Below are 27,960 nucleotides of genomic sequence, written 5' to 3' on the forward strand. Positions count from 1 at the left end.
TTGAATTGTGTGGACACACACATGGGGGCATAAGCACACATAGCCCGTCCACACAATGCTCTCAGTGTGCGATGTCTCTCACAGGGGTACATTTTCTCCGAGGGCAGAGTGTACGGAGGAGGGGCAGATGGAGCAGCAGCGCTGCGAGTGAAACTGGAGCCGCCTGAGGAATGCAGGGGGTGTTTTGGGAGGGCTGGAGTGGAGTTTAGTGCATGAGGGAGGGAGGAGGGGGAGTGACTTGAGGGGTAGGATGGGTGATTAGGGGGTGACAGCTGAGTGCTGACCCTTCCATAATGACAAATCATCTGGCAGGTGTGTGGCTCTGTGCCCCCCCTCCAGCTCCCCATCATTCCCAGGCCAGGAATCCTCTATTGCTGCTGCTGCTGCTGCCACCGCTGCCGCCCCGCAACGCTAAAGGAAGACTTCCGGGCATCCACACGGTCATCCTGCAGGTTCATTACTGCCTGAAGCGTGGGGCAGCCTCGGTTCAGATATAACTCACCCTGCACTCGTCCGCTGCCCTCTTTGTGTTTTTAGCACACCGGTCTGAGCTCCTTCACTTTAATAAACATAGCTAATGAGGCCTCAGTCCTTGAAGCAAGAGAGGCTTTATTGATTTCCCCCAGCAGGCATCATTTTTTTCCCTTCCAGCGCTGCTTCGACTCAATACAGTCAGTCTGAAAGCAGAGTGGGAAATAACTGAGAGTATCTGTACTTCCTTACTGTCTTGAGTAGATTCTTCAGGTGTCTGTACTTTATTTAAGATTTTTGTTTTGGAAGACTTTTCACTTGTGACATTTGAACACAAATATCTGTAAATTCTCCTCCATACTTCCTTGTTTTAATCTCTTAAGATTCAGAGATCAAGTGAAATTAACAAACAAGCTGATGGTGACGGTTATTGATACTGAAGCTGCAGAGTAAGAGTAATGAGGTCACAACAATGATCGACTTTATTGCCGTTGCACTGGACACATTGCAACAAGGATAGTTTGGTCCTCCAATATGACTTGGAGAACACGAACATAAAAAGCACAATCAAGTAAGTAAAAAAATATGTGTGGCATAGTAAAACTTCCTATTTACATCAGGAAAATGCTCAAAATAAGTTTCATATAAAGTGAGGTTATTTGACCACCTGTTATTTAGATGATAATGCTAAAACTAAATGACTTAAAACTATGAAACAACTGGACTTGTGATTGGTTGTATCATTGTTATTGATTAGGATGGCGCCTGTAGGTATTAAGACAACAATAGTTTATATGTGTATGCTGATTAGCATACATGCATGTTTATATGAGCCCCAACTTCCAAACAATGGTTAAAATTCATTAAATAAACAATTAGGAAATAAATTATGTATTTATTTTACTGGAATACTTTTTTTAAGTGGAATCAAAAAAATGTAAAAGAAAATTGAAGGAGCTGCTGGACTTGGAATAATTTCAACAAATAACTCATTAAAACTGCTTTAAACCTTTTCTTTATTGTCATGTTTTTACCTCATGCTACATTTAAGCTACAGTTTCATTCACTGCTTTGCATCGGGAGTCCTGCTGGTGTCTCTATGGGGATTCGTCCATTTTTTCCATTTTTGTTGACATCGGGCTTCTTTTGCTCGAAGAGGGAGTCTCTGTGTTTTTCTCTTCCTTCAGCCATTGTTGCAATGCAGAGCACTTCTGTCCGCCTGTAACTGATAAACAAACTTGGATGACATATAGATCTTTGCTTCGTATATTTCTCTCGGTCACATTACAACACAATATAGAATAAGTTTGTATATTTTACAAAGAGCCAGTTTTGCTCCATCATGTCTGAATGCTGCTGCAGTAACTCTGCTTTGTGGTTTGTACGTTGATTAAGTGTCTGCTTACCGAATAGCCACTGCAGCATCACAGGCCTCTTTTCTTTTCCATCAAGGCCAGGCTTCCACAGCCTGTCTTAATCCAATTCTAGCCAACACATGGAGTCTAGACAAGAGGCCCAACTCCAGCCTGCTCCCCGTCTGGTATCTGCTGTTTTCTCTCCAGAGTCCCAACCCTCACGGCCGTTTCCCCCGGGGGACCCAAACACCCTTCGCTCTGCAGCTACAAGGTGGATCCACACAGCGAGAGGAGCCGCACATTCTCAGCTGGAAATCACGCAGAACCCGCCGGAACGTTTGGCCACTTATCTTTTCACTTTGCATTAGAGACGGGGCTGTGCGGCGTTTTCCAGGCAGCGGGAGCCGGGAATACTTTCAGGGTCCCGTCAGGAAAGTCTCTGAGCGTTATTAGCATTAGCAGGAGACATTGCACAGGTATTCAGAGTTCCAGACCCGAGTGGAAAAACGCTGTTAGCTGTGAACAGTTTTGATCCGGCTGCACATGGTTTTGGAAAGCGGAGGGTAACAGCAGATGGTAAGAATAAGAGGTCGAAAAATAACACAAGAACTTGATCATTATTATGATTTTGTGAAATTAAAAAAAGTCATATTTTGACATCCTTGCTGCTGTTGATGCCAAAGGAATGTCACACTCTTATTTCACATGAAGCTTTAAAAAAAAAAAAAAAAAAAAAAAAGTTTCTTTGTTAATGCAAAAGAACTGTCAGCCTTCACACTGTGTCACTCAGTTGTCTTCATCACCTGCAGCCATCGTTTCCCGCTCCCCCTAAGCGACATAATGGGCCTGTCCAAAGTGACCCATATTTACCCAATAATACAACGCTTTGAAAAGACCCGTATCAAGTTGCAGCTAATGCTCCAGTGGGGCCCGGAGAGTGAAAGATGTTACCGGCCGAAACGGCTTGGATTTCAGTGCCCCACGAACAAAAGACCGTCCAGTCCTCTGGGGGAGGGGGGGGGGGGGGGGGGGGGGGGGTGGGTGGGTGTTGGTACACAGTGTGAACCTGTTTGTGTCACTACCTGACTGAAGTAATGACCCCGAGTGTGCAGCACATTTTTTAATGCAACTCCTGTTGTTGCACGTCTCAGACACGTCCTGATCGTCTTCTGGCGTGTGCGTGGATGCCCGAACGGCCGCTCGCCTTTACTGGAAGATGCGAATATAGCCGTTAAGTTAATGGAACAGAACTGAGCTAACTTGCAGTGTTTGGGGTGAGCGGAGGGCAGACAGGGTTAGTTTAAGAGAGGACGGCTTGTGATGATGATACCCAAAGGTGATTTCACCTCATATCTTCCTCATGCTTTTGACTTCCCAGCCCGCCTCGCTCTCTCTCTCTCCTTCATTCTCCCTCTCGCTCCCTCTCCTTAGGGGCAGGCAGGTATAAAGTTACACAGGGCTCTCATCTTTCTTGGAAGGAATGACCACATGAGTAGCTTGGGGATTAGATTAGCAGGAAGAGCAGACTTAGCTGGGCTGTAAATAGCCCACTTTTTTCACCATTAAAAAGGGCCAGTACAATATAATCAATAGATAGCACTCATCTGATGCAGGAAGCCATATGAGAAGACCTCCCTCAAGTGCTGTGAAGGACAGGCTACAGCAGCTCGGGCCTAATGAAGTTATTATTAATCACTGGGCCTCCTGTTTTGAACTTGTGTGTTGTTTCTCTAGTGGCTGATGAGTGGTCTGATTGACATTACGCCTGGTTTTCACTTTCACTCGCTGTTTCAGGATCTGGCCTGCTACTGCTTCTGACTGCCATGTGTTTATGTCACTGGCATGCTGGCGAGCATGTTTCAGCAAAGGTTTCTGTTAGATTACACTGAAATGGCCAAAGCACATCATATAGTTATTAAAAAAATAAAAAATAAAAAACCAACAACGTAGAAGTATGAGGTTTTCAACGTGCAGTCTGGCCAACATCTCCTTCCTCCCTCGTCCAGCTCTAATTCACATACGCCCCGGCTCTGTCAGTCTCTCTCCCCACAGGTGTTGGGTTACTCTGTAAAGCAGCTTGAATGGGCATAGAAATCACAGAGTGCTGTCTGTGCTCTTGATTCCCATTTCACTTTGAAGTTTCCACCGCTCACAGGAACAGAGGCCACAGACTCGTGTGAGGGATTCAGACCTCTGCGCCAGCCGGGGGGAGCACTGGAGGGGAGGTGGTATTGATGGGCAAGGCGCAACGTGTTGTCTCAGTTGCTGGAGGACTTTGCTGTTTTAGCTTTGTAAAAAAAAACGACAAGAAAGTCGTTCAGAGCACTTTCTGAGTGCACACAAACACTGAGTGGAGGATTAGAGTGGCTGAGGACACACACACACACACACACACACACACACACACACACACACACACACACACACACACACACACACACACACACACACACACACACACACACACACACAGTGTGAATTAACAACTTCAACGTTTTTTTTTTGTGTTTTTTTTTGCATGAGCACGAAGATAAATACAGAAAGAGACACAGTAAAAGGGAGCTTTGGCAGGATACATCTGTAAGCACTTACAATATAAAAGACACCTATAATACTTTAATAGAGGCATGTTGGAGAGCCTTTTTAGGCACAAGCTGCTCCACTGTTGGTGTACGGCTTCGTCTGTCTGTGCTGATCTCATCAAGGGACCAAAGGGTCCCGGAGAGCCAGAAGAATTTACTTCGTGTGGATTTAACGTAGGATAAACTCAAACTCCAGTCACACTCGCAGGAACTGCGTTTAAACTGCCAGTCAGCCAAGTTATTTGCAAAAACAGCAACACTGTGTGTGTGTGTGCGCATGCGTGTGTGTTCTCAGGTATCTGAACCACGTGCGAGCTGCCTTGCCTCAGGACACCGCTGGAGGATACACCTCTGCGCTGGCGTGTCACCGAGCCATCCAGGACGCCTTCAGCGGACTATTTCCTGCCAGAGGCTGAACGCACTGTCAATGCATAACCGACACCGCGGTGCCGAGTCATGTTTGTGAAGATGTTTTTTTATTTTTGTCTGTAAATTTTATATGTAAATAAATTACAAAGAAGCTTCTGTACATCAGATTTATTTAAAACTGACACGACTCTTCATGTAACATGCACAACTCAGCAAAAATAATGAAAATGTTTTTACACTATGGAGCAATTAGAGCAGTAAAAAGAAAAACTAAAGTACAATTGTCAACCTAAATGTTCCCCTGCAGCTTTCATTGTGGCAGGTGAGTCTGATAATTATGTGGTTTCTTCACATTTCTGTCTTTTTGGGGCCGGTTCCTCCGACGACGCTGCGGATACAAAAGAAAACGGAAGAGGAAGTTTACAAAAACAGTTAAAGTGTGTCTGGACTATATGAAATTTCTGTATGAAAAAATAGTCAAAACTGTATTTTGTCACCTCCAAATACAGGGTTGGTGTCTGTTCATTGTGTTTAACAAAAGAAATCCTCCAAATATTTCATAGACAGTTAAGTTAAACATATGTAAGTACACAGTAACAAAAAGCAAGCAGGAGGAATTACCAGTGAAAGAACATAAGATGGGATAAATTTGAGGGAAGCGCAGAATATGTAAGTTTAGCACAAATTAAAGTGCAGAAAACAAAAAATACGGGCTTAATAAAGTATCCATTTCTAAGTATTTACAAAAAAAAAAATTAGATTAGTGACTTTTCCAACTTAGAAGTTATAAACAACATGCTGATCAGCCAGAACATTATGACCACCTGCCTAATCTAACTTTTGTTGACTTTTGTTAATCTGATTTACTCGGCCACTAATGGCTGCCATAATAAACACTATAATTCCCTTGGTGGTCATAATGTTATGGCTGAAGTAAATTCTTCTGGTTCTCCGTGTAGTTGTGCTCCGTCTCACCCGTTTGCTCGTCGCTGCAGTACAGCACCTCTTTAGGGAGAGTGAATCTCACACACAGCATGTCTTTGTTGGGCGCTACGTTACGCACAAAGTGCACGTTGCAGCGGTTCTCCAGAGCGAAGCCGAGGCTGCGCGATGCCCTCGCCACCACGTCTGTGGAGGGGACGTCGTCTTTGGAGAAGCCGTAGCAGTGCACTGTGGGCAGGTCGTGGTCGGAGGGCGGCTCCCCGTGCAGGAGACCCCTGAAGGCGTCCAGGAAGTCCACCGCCAGCGCGGGCAGGTTCATCACCACGTGCACGCCGGCATTGGCGTCCCCCTTTAGCAGGGCGGGCAGCTCCTGCTTCAGCGGGCCTCTGATGAACGCTCTGCCGTCCAGGTTGAAGCTTCGCACTTGGCCCTCCACCTTGTTGAGTTTGCAGTTGTGCTGCAGCCAGCGGTACGACTCTGGGTTTAGGTCGTTGGCTCGCACTTTAGCGCCGCCGCGGGCGGCGGGGATGGCAAACGGTCCAACTCCAGCAAACACGTCGAACACGGTGTCGCCGCGTTTGGTGAGCTGCACCACCCGCTGGTGCTCTGTGCTCAGCCGAGGGTTCCAGTACACGCGGGAGAAGTCGAATTCGTACACCACGCCGTTTTCTTTCACCTGGGGAACAAACAAACACCAAACGGCCCAGTGAGTGTCTTTTTTATTTCTGTACAAACATGAGCGGTAAATAACTGCACACACTTTGGCGACCATGTTCTCCTCCCCGGCCAGGACCTCCATCTTAAAGTTGCGGTAGGTGGAATCGATGGTGTTGGTCTTATTGACCACGCACGTCACGCCAGGGTTTTTGTCCATGATCACTTGACCTGCAGAAGAAGCAGAAAGGAAACAGTTAAGTTAGTGTTTATTTACATTGTCATTGTCGAGGTATCACTGCTCCAACACGTTACAGAATCTCCTGGACACGAGAAAATAAAACAAAGAACCTAAAAACATTATAAAGTGATATTTATCAATATGTTTCTAGATTTAAGAAGGACTTCCATGATTCCCTGATGGGGAGGGTGTCACAGTTTGGCTCAGATTTGTGTTGTTTTATTCCTTGTACATTGACCAAAATTAATAATTAATAATGAAAATAAATAATATCAATCAAGCAGATGGTGACTGTTCAACCAATGTGTTCAACCAAAGCAAACTCCATAATTAACGTAAACTGGGTTTGAATGCTTTCTAGATGTAACAATTTACCTTTAATAAAGCTTTATGACTGTTATTTGTCTCACTACAACTTAAAAAGAGAATTGATGCAGGTGGCTATATATGCTGAAGACACTATTATTTATACATCTACTTTCTCCCGGACTGCTGCACTGTCTTGATTACAGGCCAGCTTCAATAAAATCCAACTTGCTTTGTCCCGTTTTAAAAACAAATTAAACTAATTGCAATTAAACAGAAATATGTCACTTTAAGAGTGTCCCTTCAGAATATTCTCCTCGGGTCGCTCTGAGAGCCAGTACAGTTACAGGTAACTCAGCATCTGGCTTGAGAGTAAACTCACAATTAAAACCAACATAATGTTCTGCTCATGAAGGTTAAAGCCTGTATTGCTTTTCTTTACCCAAACAAATCCTCCTTTACACTTCCCCCAAAATAATTTATGGTTAAAATGACAGTTCTAATCTTAGATTATGGCAATGTAACCTACAGAGCCCACTGCTTGGATTCACTGACAAACTGGACAGATGGACAAACTCACAGCATACATTGAATTTACAAAACTCCTCTATATCAAGTCAATTCTCCTTATTAGCAATTCAAATGACAGTCTAACAAATGTCTGGTCACACCTTAAGCTCACACCTCCTTGAATTGTTCTTCACTTCAGTTTTCTGCTGCAAACAGGCCTGAAAACCTCAAGCATTTATTTCGTTCTCCTCTTTCTCAAACACAATACAGCCAGTAATGAAAGATCACTGCACCTGTTTTTAGCGTTTATTTGTTTCTTAATAAATATCACTATAAACTATGTAAATACTACTGTCTTTCTTTTCAGGTTGTGTGACACGTTTTTATTGTATGTGTATATTTGTTTCCATGTTTTTGTTTGGGCCTCCTTGCTTCTTCTTCACCATGTTGTCATTGTAAGAGAGCTGGTTCTTAGTTTTAATCTGATAAATAAAATAAAAGTGAAATAATAGCTTATTAATCAGGGAATTATTTGTAGTTGTGAGATCAGATACAATGTGAGGCTTTGTATAGTTAATCAGGATGTTCTTTGTGGTGAAAGGGTGTTGTTTCTCTCACCAATGAGGTTTTTGTAGGTCAGCTGATGGTCTCTGAGGTTCATGTGTGCGATGTGTCCCACCCGGCTGAAGCCAGAGGTCACGTCCTGACCCTGGGGGAGCACAGCCTCCAGCACTTCTTCACTCTTCAGGTTGTCATAGGTCAGTCTGAGCTCATAGCGATGCAGCTCGTCAGAGACACTGAACGACCTGAGAGCCTCGGCTTCAGCCTCACTGAAGGAGCTGGCCGCAGTCACTCTGTGAGGGTCCAGCAGGACCAGACGGAACTGGCTGCTCTCCTCTTGGTCCTGGACCACTCTGGGCACCCCGGGCCGCTGGATGCTGCACTTCTTCAGGCTCTTCACCACCTTGTTGAGGACTGCAGTGGGAACCCGCAATGCCGGGACGGTGATGGTCTGTGTGAAGGCCTCTCTGTCCAGGCTGGTCATACCTCGGACCTCGGGACAGAGGCGGTACAGTTTGGGCTCCATGATGGGCTTCACGGCAGAGCCAGGACAGACGTCAGAACTAAAGATCCGGATGACAGACTTTACCTCCAGGGACTCAAAGACTCTGCTGAAGAGCCTGTAAGAACAACACACTGCTTTACAGTGACATAAAGCAAAAGAGTAAATACATTAACCAATGTTCAGCAATATGCTGAATCAAAGTGACACTGAATCATTAATCCAGGCATTTGTTACCTCCAGAGTAGACTATTGTAACTCCCTATTATCAGGGTGTCAGTTATTAAACTGCTTAAAAAGTCTACAACTGACTCAAAATGCGGCACCGAGTCCTTACGGGACGCAGCAGGAGAGATCACATCACTCCAACATGAGCATATCTTCATTGGCTCCCTGTTAAATCTAGAAAATAATTTTAAATCTTTCGAGGCTCAATTGTGCATTACTCCCATATCACCCCTGAAGAACACTTTGTTCTCAGAGTGCTGGAGGTTCCGAGGTTTTCTAAAAGTAGAATGGGAGGCAGAGCCTTCAGCTCTCAGGCTCCTCTCATATAGAACCAGATCCCAGTTTCAGCGAGGGAGGCTGAAATAGTCTCTACTTTTAAGGTTAGGATTAAGACTTTTCTCTTTAATAAAGCTCACAGCTGGGGCTGACAGTAGAACAGGAAGCCTCTTGCTCTGATCCGTCTGCAGCGTCTTGATTTGGAGTGTTTTCTTGTTGCACTCGGTCTCCATCCTCCTCTAACCCACAACCCCGACCGGAACAGCAGACATACTCCACCTCTGAGTCCGGCTCTGCAGGGTTCTCTCTCTCTCTCTTAACATTGAGTTGTTTTTTCTTTCCACCATCTCTTCTATTCTCACGTGGACTCGTTGGATTTCCTCTGCAATGACTGTGTTTTATGTAGCGCTGTACAAACACATCTTAATCTAATTGAATCATATTGTTGTTATTGTAATCCAGCAGTTAACAGCATACTAATGGATTAAAATTGCTTTAAATCCTGAAATAATCTCACCTCAACATCCCTCAGGCACAGGCACGTTTCAAACACGTCATCAACATTAGACCATAGCTGAGCTCTGATTGGACAAACTGGTAAAGAGTCAGTTTGTGATTGGATAGATGAGTCTGTGACGCAACAAAACGCGACGGAAATGAGACTCATGTGACCGACAGTATATCAGGCAGAGTTTTAAACCATGATATCTTAATAACAGTGTTGATTTCAAACTTCTTATTGGCAGACTTGTTTTTAAAGTCTGTCCCGGAGCTGTTGAAGTCGTATTTATCTTCAGACCATGAGCATAAACTCAGAATTTAATCCTGAACGGGTCGAAGGAGGAGAAGAGGCTGAACCTCTCTTAAGGAATGTAAGCACAGACAACCTTCTAAATCTAAGTAACGTCGTATACATCGTCACTAACAATAAGTAACTGCTAACAAACATCATTAAAAAAAATTCAACATGATCGTTAAAATACAAGTAATACACAATCTGAGCTTTATTAACTGTTCATTAACTTTGAATTTAATTTGGTTATGTGAGGTTTCAGTTTTCGTTGTTATAACAGTTTATAGTGTTTGGTTGGAGTTGGATGAATCAAGACAATTCTGTTTCTCATGAAGGTGAAGGTGCTGATGTGTGATTATCTACATTAATTTTCTCTAAAAGTCGAGTCCCTGACTTGTGTAAATGTTTGTTATGACATCCATCACATGTCTGTTATTGCCCCTGTCAGCATTACAGGGGCAATAACAGATTACACTCACATTAGTGTAACGAGAGTACTTGCACTTTCAACAGTATATATGTTTTTTAAGTACAAATAAAAGTCTTAATGTAATTAATTTATTGAACACTGAACTTTTTGTGTGAAGCTATTAGTAATGTTGTAGTGAACGTTTTATTGTGAGTGTAGATACCACAAGTTTATAATGCAGTGCATGTACTTTCAATTCAACATGGGTTTTTTTTATTGGAAATGTACAGCAATTCAAGCGCAAATCAGTTGTTATAACCATGAACAAAACGTCCCTTACGGATATTACAGATTTGTAAGGCTATGGAGCACACTTAGTTTGGTTTCCTCATTTTCTGCCATCAGTGATGGGTTTCTGAGACATTCATGCAAAGTTGTCTTTTGTTTATTGAACAAAATTGCAATTTACACAATCTATATGGAACAATAACATGGTTTCACATTTTCTGTAAGACAAGCACAACAAAATACAAGATAAATAATAACTAAAACATAGAAAGATAGAAATGGGAAAAGGGGTCAGGTTTCTCTGGGAGGTTAAGTCTTATGCTACAGGGCAATATTTTATAGGTTTCTTATAATAGTGAGAGAGTTCTGAAAGAAAAACAGATATATGTATGTGTATATAGAATTTTGATAATTAATATAATTTTTCATGGTCAAATCGTGAATGGATTTTTATTTTTTTTTACAGGTATACCACATAAAATATCTTGTTTTTTATGGTCAAATTTGCAAAACAAGCAGCAAGTCTATCCAAAAAGCTTTACCAAATGTACACTTAAAAAATAGATGCTCAGTTGTTTCAATGTCTTAGTCACAGAAAGAGCAACTGTTGTAATCAAAGTTGAATCTACATCTCAAAAGTCACCAGAAGGATATCTTTATATCAAGTTTAGTAACGTGAAGGTCCTTCGCTTTTGGACTAGGAAGTTTAACTAAAGAGCTCTTATGTCCAAATAACATCTTATAAATCATGAACAACAACAGGTACTTGGTAACAAAGATCAATAATAGATACCACATAAACGACATGATTGAAATGGGAAAAACTGTAAATTGAACATTTTAAATACATTTTGGAGTAAAAGGTTTCAGTTTTAACTCTTATGATAGTTTAAAGTTTTTTGTTTGATTTAGATAAGGTCTATACATTTGTATTTGTTTTCTGAAGTTGCTGACGTGTTGCTGATCTTCAGGAATTTACTCTAAGTGGAGTTTGCTGACTTGTGAAAATGTTTGTTACAACATCCATCACACGTCTGTTTCTGCCCCTGTCAGCACCACGGGGGCAATAACAGATTACACACACATTGGTGTAATTAGAGTATTTGTACTTTCATCAGTACAAAACGATCTCTACAAAGTATGAAGATTAAATTTACTCGTATTTATTTTCAGCTCTTTGTCTGAACACCAATTTAAGTGCAAATCAATTCAAATTGTTCAAAAATCTCAAAACAATTTTCACAAATCTCACTGAAAATGTCCCGTACAAATCTTGCAGATTTATATGAATGTGATATACATTTTGCCGTTTCTCTTCTCTTTAAAAAAATAAAAAAATAAAAAATTCCGCCTTGATTGTTGTATTTCCTGGGACATTCGTGCAAAGTTGTATTTACTCTTACAAACCTTGTTAGTCAGGCTGCTTCCTGCTTCTGTCACAAGAACAGACTGACTCACAATAACGACGTGTAAAGTTTCTGTATTTGCTACTTTATATTATCCACTTCTCCAAGTCGTTGTCAGCTGCTGCCTTTCAAACATTCATTACTGAAGTAATTTTTGTTAACATGGAGTTCAATATTGATCATATCTTTATTTTACAGTGTGAACATGCAACCTGATCATTCATATTACTGCACACACTCCAGTCGTTACAGTATTCTGGTCATTGGAGTCAGAATCAAATAACCTGGTTTCTGAAATTATGGTCCAAATCTATTTCTTATAATTCATGAGTTAAACCACCCCAAGGAATCATTTTGTGGATGAGAAACCTTGTTTAGAGGCCCGTAGTGATGGAGATCAGAATGGATCTTACCACTCGAGAGATTCAAACACGTGTTAACAGTTAGTAATTTTTTTGACAAAAGAGAAAAAAGTACAAACCAGCTCAATACAATACAGAGCAGAACAAAAGTTTCCAAACCTCTGAACGAAAGGGAGCAGAAATAATAATAAACCTGTTTAATCTGCCTCAAGCAATCACTTTACAATGAGCATTAAAAACAAACACAAAGACTATAAAGTGTGGGAGGCCGACATAACCACTCTCACTCATATCAGTTCTAAACTTCCTCCACCAGCATTAAATCTAAAACAGACAGGAGTCTGCAAACTTTTCTAGAAGAGTCATTTTCATCTCCTGTCCCACCAAACATTTGTCTAAAGCCTCATGTAAAATTATCATGTAAAACCATATAAACTGTTCACTGTCATTATGCTTTAAAAGGATTAACCACAGATTAATGTATTTATATAATTTAGACCTCAAAACAGAAGTATGGAAAAAAAAAACATGTACATATAAAAGCAAACATCAAGTGTTGGTGACCTTTTCTACTTTAATTAATCTTTTATATTTTTTAATTTAGGCTTGGTTAACTTTCTATATCAGCAATGTCAAACACATTTTAATTCAGGGGCCACATTCAGTCCAATTTCATCTTGAGTGTCCCGCAACTGTAAAATAGTGAAATAATAGCCTTTAAATTTAAACTGTGAAGATTTTCTTTGTTGTGGTGCAGAGTATACATGACCAAAATGTCTCTGTTTTCACATAACTAAACAATAAATACAAAAAATTAAGACAATCTCAACATGAAGCCAATTTTAATGATACGAAATCCAGTGAAATGTCCAAAACGACTTGAGGATAAATCCACAGCATGTGAAACACGTTATAGATCATAAAATATTGAAACATTCTCTTATTTAACAACAAATACTTTGAGATAAATAATTAAATAAAGTGTTCACATGTACATTTGTGTCGTCAATAAAGTGCAGCTGAAAAGTCACAGCAGGTTGCAGACTCCTGACATGACGGTAGCAATGAATCTACTGGGGGATTCTGTTTTTACTTTTCATTGTCAGGAATAAACTGAGATGGACAGAAGTGTTACTTTGAAGTACCTAATACAGTATCTCAGGTATTCTATGTCTAGTTGTTTCAACGTCTCAGTCGTTGACACTGGAAACCTGAATCAGCTGTTCACATGACGTAGAGCCCAGTTTCAGAGCTCAGGTTGTGTCTTCAGGGTTTTTAATCTGAAGAATCTCGACAATCAGATATGAATATGTACAAAGTACTCATGTACATGTGAAGACCTTAGTGGTCAGGTCTGTAAACTCCTGATGGGCCTTTTCTCTTATTAATTAAAGATTAATGATCTTGATAAGCAGCATATTTTCCACTTGGTGTCACTGTGTGTTTATATTCTAATGTCTTTCTGACATCATTTATTTCCAGAATCTGATGCAGAATTGTTCAGTCAAGGAGCCCGGTTAATTAAATTCATTTCAATTCAACTTTATTTATATGGCACTTTGGTGCAAGTTCAAACCACGTTGAATGTTTCGGAATTCATTAGTGCTCTATGAGTCTCAGCAGCTAAATAAGGTCAAAAACACCTGCTTTAAGGAGAAAGTGTAAATAGAAGCAGCTATTTACTTCATTTTAATGACACATTTCTATTTTAAACATGCTGTGATTCTTCATCTTAATGTGACCCTTCATGGGGATAACCTGGATTAAAATATATCCTTATGCAAACAGTCAAGTACTTATATTACATGATTTTGTTTGAGAAGACGCAGTGTTTTCTAATGTTTCGGTATATATAGATCTGTGGTGCTTCCAAGCCCTCCAGTGTGGCGCTTTACTTCCTGTCCCTCGCTAAAGTAACTGGGTGAATGAGGCTCGGAGGGTCAATCCAAGCTTGTTGTGACACTGACACCAGAGTTGCCACTCATTCTGTCCAGGATATCCCCCATTAGAGAGGTCAAGCAGTTTGGGCAGCTCCCCTTATCCTGAGCTCAGGCAGCTGTCCCTCAGCCAGCAGCACAAATCCCGGCCCATCCATTCTCATTCCTATCCCCTGAGCCGGCGTGCCACTGCGGCGTTGCTTCATGACATCCATCACCGAGGCCGGCCAGTTGTTCTTAATGCCGTCACAGGCACTTCTCCTCTGGCTCTTAGACAAACAGTCAGATTTCCTTCTGAAATGTTGAATGTGTGTGCAGGGAACAGAGCACCTGGCAGCCAGAGGAGCCTCCTTCGCCTCCTCTGTGTTTAATCTGATGAATGCCATCATGGGCAGTGGTATCCTGGGCCTCTCCTATGTGATGGCCAGCATGGGAATAGTGTTTTTTTGGTGAGCGTGCTCCAAACACCTTCTACTACACTACTTCTTCAATACCTTGCAGCGCTTCAGAGAAACATGTCCCTTTCTCTTGTAGTATTTCGTTGGTGCTGGTGTCCAGCCTGGCTGCGTACTCCATACACCTGCTCCTGAAGCTTTGTGACCAAACAGGTGAGCCACTAACAGCAAACACAACATAACACGCATTCTGTGAGTTTATGCACACTCGGCCTTTCAAGCAGGGATTTCCCACCCACTTTAGTTCAGTAAAATGATCCCATCATGAGAAAAATCTTCATTTAATTAAACGTTTTTGTTGAAATTAGTGCCCACAAATTTTTTAATGTCAACATTTTACTATTTTGAAGATGTTTGTTAGTTCAATATGAAGTGAAATGTTAAAAATAAACGTGTGTTCCATTTGTGGCTTGTATTTTCTATTTACTACATCACAAATTGAAGCAAAAATTCAACTTTTTCTTCATTTATAAATCTGCTGAAGAGCAAAACTCCTGTCGACCACCAGTGTTTCTCTTCAGACTGATGCTGGTAGAAGTCCATTGCTTCTGCAGGATTTCTGCAGCTTTCAGTCTGCATGTTTTCACTAATTCACAGTCACAGTCTGTCGTTGATGCTCAGGCACCATTTACACAAAGTTTTCAATAGAGTTTCTGTTTACATGACAACCATGTTCAGAGCCACTGGAACTTTTTGAAAACACGACTCTGTTTCCATGTAGACAACCAAAACACTGTTACTGCACGTACTTACCATGGCCGTAGTAACTAGTGGTTCTGCACATGCTGAGTAGCTGAACAACAACAACAATGGATACTCCGTCGTGTCATGACTCTCAGTCCATGTTCTCCTGGGACTTGGTCGTTTTATAGTTGACAGTCACCATAACAACAATCCAACTTGGTTGTCTGTCCACTAGGATGTCTGTGTACTGCCATTGTTAAGGTTGATTGTTCTCTGCACATGTGTGTGGTTTTATTACCAAAACAAACAACAGCACCCACTCGTGGCCCAGCATGAAAACTTACATTGTTTTCAATGCTTTTGCCATTTTGTCTAACGAGCCTCTGCTAACTGTGTCGATTTCAAAATGTTGCTGTCCTAAATGTGAAACATTTCTCAAACAAAAACACAAAAACGATGTGTTTTCACTTGAAATATTGTGTAAACAAAGCCTAATTCATCTTATGCTCAGACTTATGTATCTGCTGCATCACTGAGCCCTGTGTTTTTTCACATCTGCTACTCGTACTAAAATACCATAATCCCTAGAGAATAAATGAAAAACAGTATTTACCTCCTTGTGAAAATTAGCTATACAATTTTCACATTTTTCAGGGGATTGGTCCAGTTGTGCTGCGCGTGCTGCATGATTGACACTCCTACATTAATGCCAGCACAGGAACGTCCAGTAAAATACAATGTGATCTGCTTGAATAGACTTCTTAAAAAGTGGAATTTAATCACATGGAGCTCTTTGAAGGAGAAACAGACAAATGTTAGGCCCATAAAGGAGCCGTTTTGTCAGCTGTCACAGGTTTGATCAGACTGTTTATCTGCATCTAAATATGTTGTGTTGTTAAGGTTGATAGGAGTTCTTTGCCTTTGTTTTCATGTAGTTGAGTTTTATTTTAAGCATCAAAGAATGACACAGATTAACTACAAAGTGGAAAAGCAGAGAATAAGCCTGAAATGATCGTACAAATCGTCACCTCATCAAGTCATTAAAACACAAAATCTGTAAAACGATTCGACTGAAGCTTGTTTCAGATGTGGTGCATAACCTTCCTCTATGAAGGTGATTGATTTGTCGAAAATGGCTAGAAGACCACAAGTAATGACAAAGTGTGGGCCGCATGTGTGCCGCCTGTTACCCATGTCGAAGTTAAAGAGAAGTGAGTCTCAGACCACCTGTGATTGTACTGACTGCCAGTGTTGATTTGACTGCAGGTATTAATTCATATGAAGATCTGGGAGGGCGAGCTTTGCTGAAACCCGGAAAAGTAAGTGTTGATATTTGGTTAGCTTGGAGTTTGCACCACCAGAGAGTTCACACGTTTATGTTTTCAACATGATCAGGAAACCGATTTTCTCACGACAGACTTTTGACATTCTTTCTAGGTTCTGGTTGGAATTGCAATTCTCATCCAAAATATTGGTGGTGAGTCCGCCTTCATTTCAAAGTACAGTTATGTCCATTATTCCTGACATGTTGGACATGAAGTGATTTTGTGGTTTGGGGAGAAGTAGAGAGCTAAGGAGTGCTGACCACTTTGTTTTAGAGACACATAGTGCCTCCTGCTGGTGGTCTTAGGCCTCAGCGCCCACTGTTACTGCCCCTCCTCCTGTGAGAGGCTATTATCTGGATTCCCTGATAACCTCCGACCCTGTAGCCGCTGTCCTCTCCCCAGAGCCTGAAACATGACTTCTCCTCTAATTGATCGCTGATGGTAACACCCCCCCGCCTGGAAAAGAACCTAATGGGAGTGCTCCCCTTGTCTCCCCTTCCCCCGTACAGCGCTCTCTCTCTCTCTCCTCCTGCCGCCCTGGCTGGCTGCTCCTGCTCCTCCAAGCTGAGGTGATCGCTCCTCTGCAGTCATTAGTGGCATGGCTGAGTGGATTATTGCCATGCCCTCTGGTATGTTTGTGGTTTTCCCAGCGAGGGGCAGTGTGTGTGAGAGTGTGAGAGCCAGCACTCCAGCATGCATCTGTCTGGACCCCGGGCCCCTTTTATAAGAGTGCAATTAGCCTCACTCTGGGTAAACATTCATCTGCACTGCCAAAGGCTGATGGGCCAATTGACCTTAATTACTGGCCGGCCTGGGGCTCCTGCAGCCAGCCTCTCCTTGAGCTCTTAATGAAACGAAAGCGGCTCTGTCTTATGTTCAACACGCTCTACCACTACGTGCTGACCACACAGAAAGTTTACCTAATTTCTGCTTTGACCTTTACATACACGCTTGGTGTTAGTTTGTGTTTTCTTACAACATGTCCAATAATTTTTCTTCACTCAAGGGCTTTTTTGTTAATTGTTTAGAGACGTAAGTATGATCCTACCAAGATTCCCCGTAGAAGTGTCATTGTGCAAAATTTAAGCAACTGCATGGAACGAAAGCATTGCCTCATGCCCACTGTGTGATCCCTGTCTTCATGCTTTATATATGTGGCTGAAAACAAAAGAGTTTCTTGTTGTTTCCATGGTTTGCTTGACTTGATGGCTGAACCTTTGCAGGCAAACTTTTTGGCTAACGCTTTAAAGCAGTTGTTGCCTGAGAATAACCTCACGCTGACAGATCTCGGGCCTTGTAAATGGCTGTAGTTATTCTCAGGGAGAGATTGTCCTTGTGTCTGTGTGGGCTGTGGGGGTTATTGGAGGAATTTTCCTTTATAAACAAATACAGGATCTGAGGGATTAAGGCAAGACTTATTTAACGGCGAGTGCAAGATCTGCCCCGGGGCAATAAGGTCCCAGCTAACTCTGGCTATGTCTGGCTTCACAGATCTAAACTCACTAACATTATGTCTACACACCACATCTGAAGCCTTTCTTTCTACCAAACATGTGGCTCTCGCTCCGCCTTCTCACATTTTCCTCTCAAGCTGGTACGACTAAAAGAAAGTGACTCGAATCCTCTTTTGATTGGCTGTATGAGCAAGTGAGGAAGTATTCTGTTTCCTAGTCGGGTGGAGAAGGGGGAGAGGTACCTGGATCAGCGTCAGAGATCGTTATTGTTAGCATTCATGATCATGAGCCCCCTTGAGTTGCCTGCCCCACCTATTTTACATGAACAAAGAGCAGGGCCCCACCCCTCATCCCACTAGTGGAAAGCACTCAGTGATTTCTGATTGTTTGTGGCAGTGTTCAGTCATCTCTGTGTTTGATTCAGTAGTTTGCTCTCCTCGTGGTCTCTGTGTGTTTATGTTGAAAACAGCAACATTCTGAATCGTGTTCTCCTCCTCTCTCCTCTCAGCCATGTCATCCTATTTGTTCATCTTGAAGTTGGAGCTTCCTGCTGCCATCAGTGGCTTTCTGAGCCCAGACAGCGGCGGGTGGGTACACCAGTGTGAGCTGTCGAGGCTGCGTGAAGAACAAAGTGCTTTCTTCTGAATCAGCTACACTGAGATAAAGAACCAGTCACTTCTGTTCCTATCATGTTGGAGATGAAACCTTTTGTCAAATCTGACACTTCTGCACCGCAAAAGCACCCCGTCCAGAATTAGTCGGACAAAGAGAATTGTATGAATAATGCAATGGAAGAAAGTCTCTCCCCAAATCCCAGCACACCACTAATATTGTGTCTGTGAGTGATCAGAGGAATGTCTACTGCATGGTGTGAAGCAGGCCCGGAGGAGACATATTAATGATGGACTGTTCATCACCTATCAGCAGCAGTCGGCATGTCTTTCATTGGTCTGCAGCTTCTCGCCCTGGCGGAGAAGTACCTGGCCAAGAATGTAACTTATTATTGGCCACACCGGTTTAACGGAGAGCTGTAGCTGCTCCCAGCCCGATCCATCAACATCTGATTCTTCTGCACGCAGCTGCTTTGTATTAGTGCTCTCCTTTCACCTCCAAATCTCTCACACATGTTCCCCGGAATCAGACTGATACAAGAGGATATCAGTTTTGCCATTCTAATTACAGCTTGCTGTTGAAGGAAACAAAACATTTCTGTTAATGAGAGGCTTTGGTACATTAACGCACACACTCACTGAGTCCCATCGAAGCCTGAGGAAGAGATGATGGTGTTTTATATTGAAACGTTTTTCTTTGCTATCAGGCTCATTAATCATAAAACGGTACTCAGGCTTTCTGTGTGGGGCCTGTTTCTCTCATGGTGTTTAAATCCAGCTAACAGACACACGGATTGTGGATGTGGGTTTGTGCGGCATTGGCCACGTTTCGCTGATCCTCGGCACCGTGTGGAGACGGACTGACAGTCCCACTCCACTTCCTAACTGAGAGCTACTCTGCGTCTAGTTATAGCGTGAAATGTTCCACATTTCATGGGTCTTCTCTGTATCCTGCGCCTTTACAGTAAGTCCGGGGGCCCCTGACAATTTGTCCCGATGGTAATTTTTCTCTCTGGCTGAGCTGCAGCGCAGAACTTCTTCTAAACTTAGATCTCAGTGGAAGTGATCGGTCAGGAGAACGTCGGGGTCGCTGAGATCTCTCCAACGTACAGTCGCATGGCTGCGGCAGCGTAGACATAGAGACAAATCCGTCAGCGCCTACCGTAATGCCACAGCTGTGAAGCTGCCAAGCAGGGGTCAGCGGGTGTTGACGTGGTTCGAGCAGGTGCTGCCGACGCCGGGAGCCCCATAAAGAGCACTGGAGCCAGTCCCCTGTGACCCTGCGCAGCGTTCAACATCAGCAGCACCCTTCCCAGCCGACGCTGACCCCAGCGGCGCCGGCATGCCTTCCACATGTGTCACCTCCAGCACCGCCCCTTCTCCTCCTCCTCCTCCTCTTCTTCCTCTTCCTCCAGCTCCCCAATCCTGAATAAACCACCAAGGCTATCCCCCAGCAAAGGAAAATATTATTCCCCCTCTGCAAAAACCCAGCAAGTGAAATGTGGCCTCATCTGATGGAGCGACACAACGTTTGCATGTGAATTACATAATTGTTATGGTTTGCAAGAGCTAAAGCCTTTAACTCGAACCACATGATGAATCTGTCACTCTGTATTTCAGCTCGAGATGGAGACAAATTTCCAGAGCCGGTACACCTTAAAGCACCGACGTTAATCTCTGACATTTCAGGATAAAAGAAATGTTGCCTGATTCAGCATTGACCTTCATTAACTGGCATCCTTGCTGTGTTTCTCAGAGATGCCTGGTATGAAAATGGCAGAATCCTTCTGGTGCTCATCACAGTTTTCATCGTGCTGCCTTTGTCACTGTTACCTAGAATCGGTGAGACTCTGGACTTTCCCACATGGAAAGAACCTATATGAGGATATATGCACATATATGAAACCTATATGCAGCATATATGCACATATATGACAATATATATGCTGTATATATGCACATATATGCCCATATATGACCATATATATGCACATATATGCCCATATATGACCATATATATGCTGCATACATGCACATATATGACAATATATGCTGCATATATGCACATATATGCTGCATATATCCACATATATGACAATATATATGCTGCATATATGCACATATATGCTGCATATATCCACATATATGACAATATATATGCTGCATATATGGAAAGTCCCACATGGACAGAACCTATATAAACATATATGTTTTAATATAGGTTTTGAATATATGTGACATATATAAAATTGGCCATTTTCCTATATTTTATGCACATATATGGACCTATATGCACAGATAGGTACATATTTTTTATCTCTCTCTCTCTCTCTCTCTCTCTCTCTCTCTCTCTCTCTCTCTCTCTCTCTCTCTCTCTCTCTCTCTCTCTATATATATATATATATATATATATATATATATATATATATATATATATATATATATATATATATATATATATATATATATATATACACATAGTGGCTGGATAGCTCAGGTGGCAAGGCAATGGACTGGTACCCTGGTTCGATTCCCGCTAGGGTCACTGAGCAAATAACAGCATCCAGTGTGGGCCCACATGGAAAGAACCTATATAAAGGTTAGGATATATGTGGCATATATAAAATTGGCCATTTTCCTATATTTTATGTACATATGTGTGCATACATGCGCACATATAGGTGTGCATACATGGGCGCATATAGGTGTGCATATATGGGCACATATAGGTTTGCATATATTGGAACATATAGGTGTGCGTATATGCGCATATAGGTTTGGAATATATGTGACATATATAAAATTGGCCGTTTTCCTATATGTTATGTACATATATGTACATATATGTCTGCATACATGCGCATATAGGTTTGGCATATATGTGACATATATAAAATTGGCCGTTTTCCTATATGTTATATACATATATGTACATTTATGCGCGCATGTACATATATGTACATAACATATAGGAAAACGGCCAATTTTATATATGTCACAGATATGCCAAAGCTATATCAAAACCTATATTAAAACATATGTTTATATAGGTTCTTTCCATGTGGGTTCTGCTCAGTCTGATTTGAATTACTGCATATTTTAATTGACCTTTTTCTCACATTTACAGGCTTCCTGGGCTACACCAGCAGTCTCTCCTTTGTCTTTATGCTCTACTTTGCTGTTGTGGTAAGCTCCGACAGAAACATCTAAACTGTTTTTTCTCTCTCTATTGTGTCTTTCATTGAGTTGACTTGTTTCTAGGTTGTGGTGAAGAAGTGGTCCATCCCCTGCCCACTGCCTCACAGTGTGACCACGCTTTCAGGTGCTTTCCAGGTAACAAACCGCAGCTTTCTCTTGCTTTACACATGTTGGCGGTGTCTATCACGAGGCATTATAGTTCATCACATGACGTAAACCCCTCAGTCACCGCACTCGCTGCTCTGGTTAACTGGCTTTCATCGTCAATCTGTAACGCTGAAACACTGGTAAACCGTCAGTGACAAATCCTGCTTCCTCTACATGGTGCGCACGCACGCACACACACACACACACACACACACACACACACACACACACACACACACACACACACACACACACACACACACACACACACACACACACACACACACACACACACACACACACACACACACACACACAGTCTGACCTCTTTCACTCTCCTTTGCATGCAGTTTTTTTTGGGGGGGGAAAGCATTTTCTTATTCTCCCTCAATTTGAAACTGCAGGATTTGAGACTGTCCAGCTTCATCTCACGCACTACATTTAAGAAATATTAAAAAAAAAGCATAATCTGAAAAATGTTCTTGTTTCCACTTTTTCTTCTTGTTCGTCTTGCTTCCTCCTTCCTGCTTCCTGCTGAATTCGATTTAAAACACGTCTGTAACTAAATGTATTGATATGTATTGCAGTTCTATTCAAAACGGGTCTCTGGCCTCAGTGAGATAACCTGGGTGAACTCAAGTGAAATAAAGACTAAAATAACCTACTGGTGTGAAAGTTAATTATCTCAGGAGCTCCAATAAAAAAAAATACTACTTTTATTTTAGTGCAAAAAAGTAAGTAAACAATTGATGCACTTTTGAGAAAACCTGAACAACCTGAAGTTTCTTTTTCAAGAAGTAGAATTTGAAACTAGGAGTTCTGCAGCCTTCGCTGTGCATGTCTTCTCAAAGTCTTCTTCAAAGTTTTGATTTGATGCTAACTTAATTTCACCAGCAAAGCAGAAACTAGTGTTCACTGCAATCAACTGTTTAGTTCGAGGTCTCTGGTGTTATGTCAGCTCATCTCACTAAAAGAGTGCAGTATAGATTTATTTGGACAATAAAACACCAAAAAACCAAATTCTACTGAGAATCACAAAGTCCCAATTTTCCCATCCAATAAACATCCATAAAGCTTTTCTGTAAAAACATATACCCTAGAAAATAATACATAAAGTACAAGTGGAATCAAATGCTAAATACTCTGAAACATCAATATTAAAATATATCAAATATAAAAATGTGAATTTGTGATGAACAAGCTAATGTTTTGGGTCAACATTGTTTATACGTACGTATGTATGTATGTAGGTGCATTTCTTTATGTTTTAAGTGAAATCCATTTACAATTCATACACAAATAAATACTGAACTGAACAGAACAAACTCCACAAATCAGAAAAATCCATTACTTTTTATTTAAACCTTCATTTTAATTTATTTTTTATAGCTAGTGCCCTCTGATGGACTGTGATTTTTACCTCCCTGCTTCAGCTGCTGCAGACTGACACTGCAGACAGACGCTAGACTGACACCACAAGCCGACGCCCCAGACCAATGCCGCAGACTGACACCACAGACTGACACTGCAGACAGATACTACAGACAGACACTACAGAGAGAATCTACAGACTGACGCCGCAGACAGACACTGCAGACTGATGCTGTAGACAGACACTGCAGACAGACGCAGGACTAAATATGGAGTTGACGGCGTGAGCAGACGGTCATGGCCAATGGATCAGGAGGAAAAGTCTGCAGATTGAATGTTCTGATTGTGTCAGCTGAGCTCTGTGTGAAGTTTGCTGAATGAAGCTTGTCCTGAAGGGAAGGAAGTCCAGGTGACCTTGTCTGCTCCTGGAAATGAACTCTGACCTTTAGGAATCATGCAGATCTCACTGAGACCTGGCATGGGTTAACTGAACTTCCTCTCTGAGGCTGGCCAGAGAAATCCAGCTTTCACATTTCTGCAGAAGTCATCTCCTCTCAGAAACAACATTCTCTCTCTTCGCCCCATTTTCCTCCAGATATCAAATTCCACCGACGCAGAATGCATGCCTAAGCTGTTCGCCGTCTCCCATAAGGTACGTCTGTAGGACTGCACCATAACTCTCCACCATGCAGAAGCTCTGAGGTGGCAGTGAGAAGTTGTTGAGCGCAGGTTTGCTACAGTTGTCTGACTCCGGTGACAGCTCACACCCTCACATATGAAGGGTCGGTCTGTGTATGTGGAACCCGAGCACACAACACAGCTGCCATTCACATTTTTCTGCTTCATGCAAAGGCTACATGCACATCTGACACACAGAATCATACTTAGCACATGCACCAAGTTTGTTCTCTCCCAGGAACTCTAAAAATATGCTTCAGCAGTGTAAGTAAAAGATATAGCTATAGTGGAGTTCACACTGTGATATTGCCCCATGACTGTGCAGCCTGCATGGTAATCATCTCCATGTGAACCGCACCTCGGCCCACCTGCCTCCTTGCTGCCGTGTAACAGTGTAAGCTGACAATTTGGTAATGATGGTGGTGCTTTTATTCATGTGTGTTGCAGAGCGCCTATGCCATCCCCACCTTGGCCTTCTCCTTTCTGTGCCACACGGCTGTCCTGCCAATCTACTGCGAACTGGATCGGTCAGCTCCGCGACTCGTCCGCTTCACTTCACGCTGCCGCTCACGTGCAAACGCCGCTCTCAGTCCATATGTGTTGTGTCTTTCAGGCCAACCAAAGCCAGGATGCAGAAGGTTTCCAGTGTCAGTATTAGCCTCAGCTTCTTGCTGTATCTCATCTCTGCCCTGTTTGGCTACCTCACTTTCTACGGTAAGGAACTCATGTTATTGCAACACATCATTACAGGGGGTACTAATCAAATATCATGAGTATTTTCTTTTTGTGATTACTGTAACCCTGATGTATTTTTGATGGAAAATGGTGTAAAACAGCTTATCATTCAGATTGTACCACTGTGAGGAAGCTCAGTGCTTCAGCTGTGTTAACTATTCTTCCTGCTGCACCACCTAGTTGTGCAAAGTGGCACTGCAAGGCTAAACGTGCTGAGGCAAGAAGGTCACAAAGTTAGCATCCTGACTTTTTTTGTTTTGTTGCTATTGTTCAAAATCCTTTACGCATTTTTGGAAAGCATATAAAATAATTGAAAACAAAACAGATTGGATAAATGCATCGTATCCACAAGTATTTACATATTAACAAATTAAATTGATTTAATAAGAAATAGTAGTGAAATATACAAAAAATGGAGAAACGAGAATGGAGGGAAATAAAATAACAATATAACTTCTTCTTGGTACCTGCTGCTTGCAGCCCATGTGGATTCTGAGCTGTTGGTGGGATACGATGAATATCTGCCACGGGACCTCATGGTGGTGACAGTCCGCCTCGCCATCCTTCTTGCTGTGCTGCTCACCGTGCCTCTCATACATTTCCCGGTGAGTTTAGCATCCATCCATCCATCCATCCATCCCCGAACAAACACAGAGTCACACACTCAGATCCTGATAACTATTAATATCTTATGATATTAAAAGTCAAACTCTGAAGCAGACATGACTTGTTGGTGTGAGATGAAGCTCATGTGGAGAGCTGCGGGTCTGGATGAAGCCGTGTTGTGAAGATAGCTGACTTTAAGAAGCACTCAGGGTTTATCTGAGGTCCACTCAGCCAAAGTTAATACATCGTAACTTTTGTCTTTTTATGTAAACTGTGTGAACTTAGCTGTTTGCAAGGCAAAATAAATTCTGACAATATTTTTTGAAATATGTGTGTTTTAATAACAGTTATATTGTGTAATATTGTGTGTAATATTCCATCAGCTTGTCTGCCTCCCATCATAACCACAGGGAAAGTGATTCAAACTAATTTAATATTCTTTCATTAATAATATTGGGAGATATATTTATATGTTGTTTATGTTAACTAGACTATAATTGTATGTGTTCATGTGCTGTAGGCCCGTAAAGCCGTAATCTTGCTGCTGTGTGGAGATCGTCCCTTCTCCTGGCGGGTCCATGTCGCCGCCACGCTCTGCATCCTGGGCGTGGTGCTGCTGCTCGCCATCTTTGTGCCTGATATCAGGAACATGTTTGGAGTCATTGGTACGTCATTTCTTTGAAATACAGTAAGATAAGTAATAATTCTGCAAAGTCTTCTGCATTAAATGCCAGAAGACTTAAAGAGCAGCGAAAATATCTTTATTGCAAAGTTATTGATCGTCCTGCTGGAATCACAGCTTCTGCTCATACATGTTTAATGATTTCCCTCTTTGTTCCTCAGGATCAACAACAGCCAGCTGCCTGCTGTTTGTTTTTCCAGGCATCTTCTACCTCAAGATCAGCATCCAGCCGCTCAGATCTGTCGACTCCGTCGGGGTAAATGCAGCACATGCACTCTGAGTCGGGTGTTTTACTTCACATGCTTCCATTGTGTGTTTTCTTTCCCCCCTCTTTCTCCTAAGTAACTTGAGTGTGTGCTCCTCCTGTCTGCAGGCTGTTCTTCTCGTGGTCTTCGGCTTGATTATGGGCGTCATCAGTTTCTCTGTCATTGTCATCACATGGATAAAGAGCTCCTAACCTCCTCTGGGCCTCTTTTCCTCCAATCAAGAGCAAGAGCAAAGAAAGGGAACCATGTGTCAAAGAAACCTAATACCAAGGACAGAAAAGGGAAGAGATAGATGTTCACCAGCATCTCCTCAGGCACGTCATTTATGGTGAAGTTGTTCTCGACACTACATCAGTGTTTTTTTAAATGTTTTATTTCTCTTCTCTGTAAATAACAAACACAGACCAAAGTCAGCTGAGCTGAAACTAAATGTAATTTTGAACAGTTCGACTAAATATTCTTTGCATTGAAATAAAATCAGCTCAATGTAATTGTTTTTAATCTGTCACAGTGGAATGATACAAGTGGTTTACATTCAGTTTTCATGCACTTTCGGTACAAAACCACATGAATGTGTGGGTGAAGCCTCAGAACCAAACATATGTCGTTTACTGCTCTTTTTAAAATTTTCAGAACTTTGGATTCATAATATTTTTCTATTCTGTGATTTATAAACATTTATGAGGCATTTTTGAATCACTGATTTAATCTTATGACTCTCACTACGGGACAAACTACTTTTATTTGTCCACCGTTTCAATAAAAACTGAGTAATACGTTTCTATGTCAATTACAACATGTGGTTGTATTGCAGCACAATAAAATGTTTTTGAATTGACTCTGTTTATGAAAAATAACACATCACTTTGCACTTTTCACCACAGAAATGTCTTTATCAGTGCTGAGGGAAGCTGATCAGTCAGAAGTGGGTGTGTTTGACTGGCAGCTGCATTGCAGGGCTGCTCCATGCTTTCAGTCTGCAGCTAACTGGAGCCACATGCTCTGTACGTTTCTAATCATGATGCTGTTTAGATTGTCTCCATGCTGCCTCTGGAAACCACGCCACCCCACTGCTGCTTTTAATCTAAGGAATTAGGCAGGTCTGCCCACTGTCCCTGCACCAAGTAGTGGCTCCCCAGTTTTCACGCCCCCACCCCCCACCCACCCTTAAAGGAAGCTCTGGAACAGAGGAAATATCTCTGGCCTGCAGCGGTCACTCTGAACGATCCTCCCAGAGAGGACTCAAAGCTCGGTGCTTTGTTTTCTGCTTTTCAGTTGTTAAACTGCAGTGAATGTGCCAATTACACATCCATCAACCTTGTACATCATTTTATCTGACTTGATGGGACTTGAGTTGGAGCAAATCCCAGCTGACTCCAGGATCAGTGACCCTAAAAACACATGGTTTGAAACTGCCAAAGGACATACACACATTACAGCCAATGAATGCATGCACTTTAAAAAAACAAACAAAAAAACTTGTTCAAATCATTTTGTCAAGTATTAATTTATGGAATTTAAAACTGTGGGAATTAAGTGAGAAATACCAAAATAAT

The 27,960-nt window shown here is 42.0% G+C and overlaps 3 protein-coding genes across 4 annotated transcripts in view; 2 read left to right on the forward strand and 1 right to left on the reverse strand.

The window, feature by feature from the left end:
- The window catches only part of mnat1 (MNAT1 component of CDK activating kinase), a 48,230-nt gene extending 43,293 nt beyond the window's left edge, over positions 1–4,937 (forward strand). Inside the window, exon 8 of the mRNA XM_080512380.1 lies at positions 4,704–4,937. Within this exon, the coding sequence (XP_080368506.1) occupies positions 4,704–4,824 (121 nt within the window). The 3' untranslated portion in view covers positions 4,825–4,937. The remainder of the gene's footprint in view (positions 1–4,703) is intronic.
- Positions 4,938–5,041: 104 nt separating this feature from the next.
- trmt5 (tRNA methyltransferase 5) lies at positions 5,042–9,548 on the reverse strand. Of its 2 annotated transcripts, none has more exons than XM_080513306.1 (5): positions 9,515–9,548; positions 8,049–8,611; positions 6,480–6,604; positions 5,753–6,395; positions 5,042–5,165 (listed from the first exon to the last, which is right to left on the reverse strand). In XM_080513306.1, the coding sequence occupies exons 1-5, from the start codon at positions 9,520–9,522 to the stop codon at positions 5,113–5,115; spliced, it is 1,392 nt and encodes a 463-aa protein (XP_080369432.1). In that variant the 5' UTR covers positions 9,523–9,548; the 3' UTR covers positions 5,042–5,112. The 2 variants fall into 2 exon arrangements, with proteins under 2 accessions (XP_080369432.1, XP_080369431.1); XM_080513305.1 differs by lacking the exon at positions 9,515–9,548 and adding an exon at positions 9,277–9,408.
- A 229-nt stretch (positions 9,549–9,777) lies between these two features.
- Positions 9,778–27,118, forward strand: slc38a6 (solute carrier family 38 member 6). Its single transcript, XM_080513145.1, has 16 exons — positions 9,778–9,869; positions 14,511–14,641; positions 14,727–14,800; positions 16,598–16,650; positions 16,769–16,808; positions 18,619–18,697; positions 20,478–20,563; positions 21,849–21,907; positions 21,983–22,054; positions 24,033–24,089; positions 24,563–24,642; positions 24,729–24,829; positions 25,331–25,455; positions 25,977–26,121; positions 26,300–26,394; positions 26,512–27,118. Exons 1-16 carry the CDS (start codon positions 9,798–9,800, stop codon positions 26,593–26,595), a joined length of 1,353 nt encoding a protein of 450 aa, XP_080369271.1. The 5' UTR covers positions 9,778–9,797; the 3' UTR covers positions 26,596–27,118.
- Positions 27,119–27,960: the final 842 nt, after the last annotated feature.

Source organism: Blennius ocellaris (genome assembly GCF_963422515.1).
Source record: "Blennius ocellaris genome assembly, chromosome: 17".
Taxonomy (NCBI): domain Eukaryota; kingdom Metazoa; phylum Chordata; class Actinopteri; order Blenniiformes; family Blenniidae; genus Blennius; species Blennius ocellaris.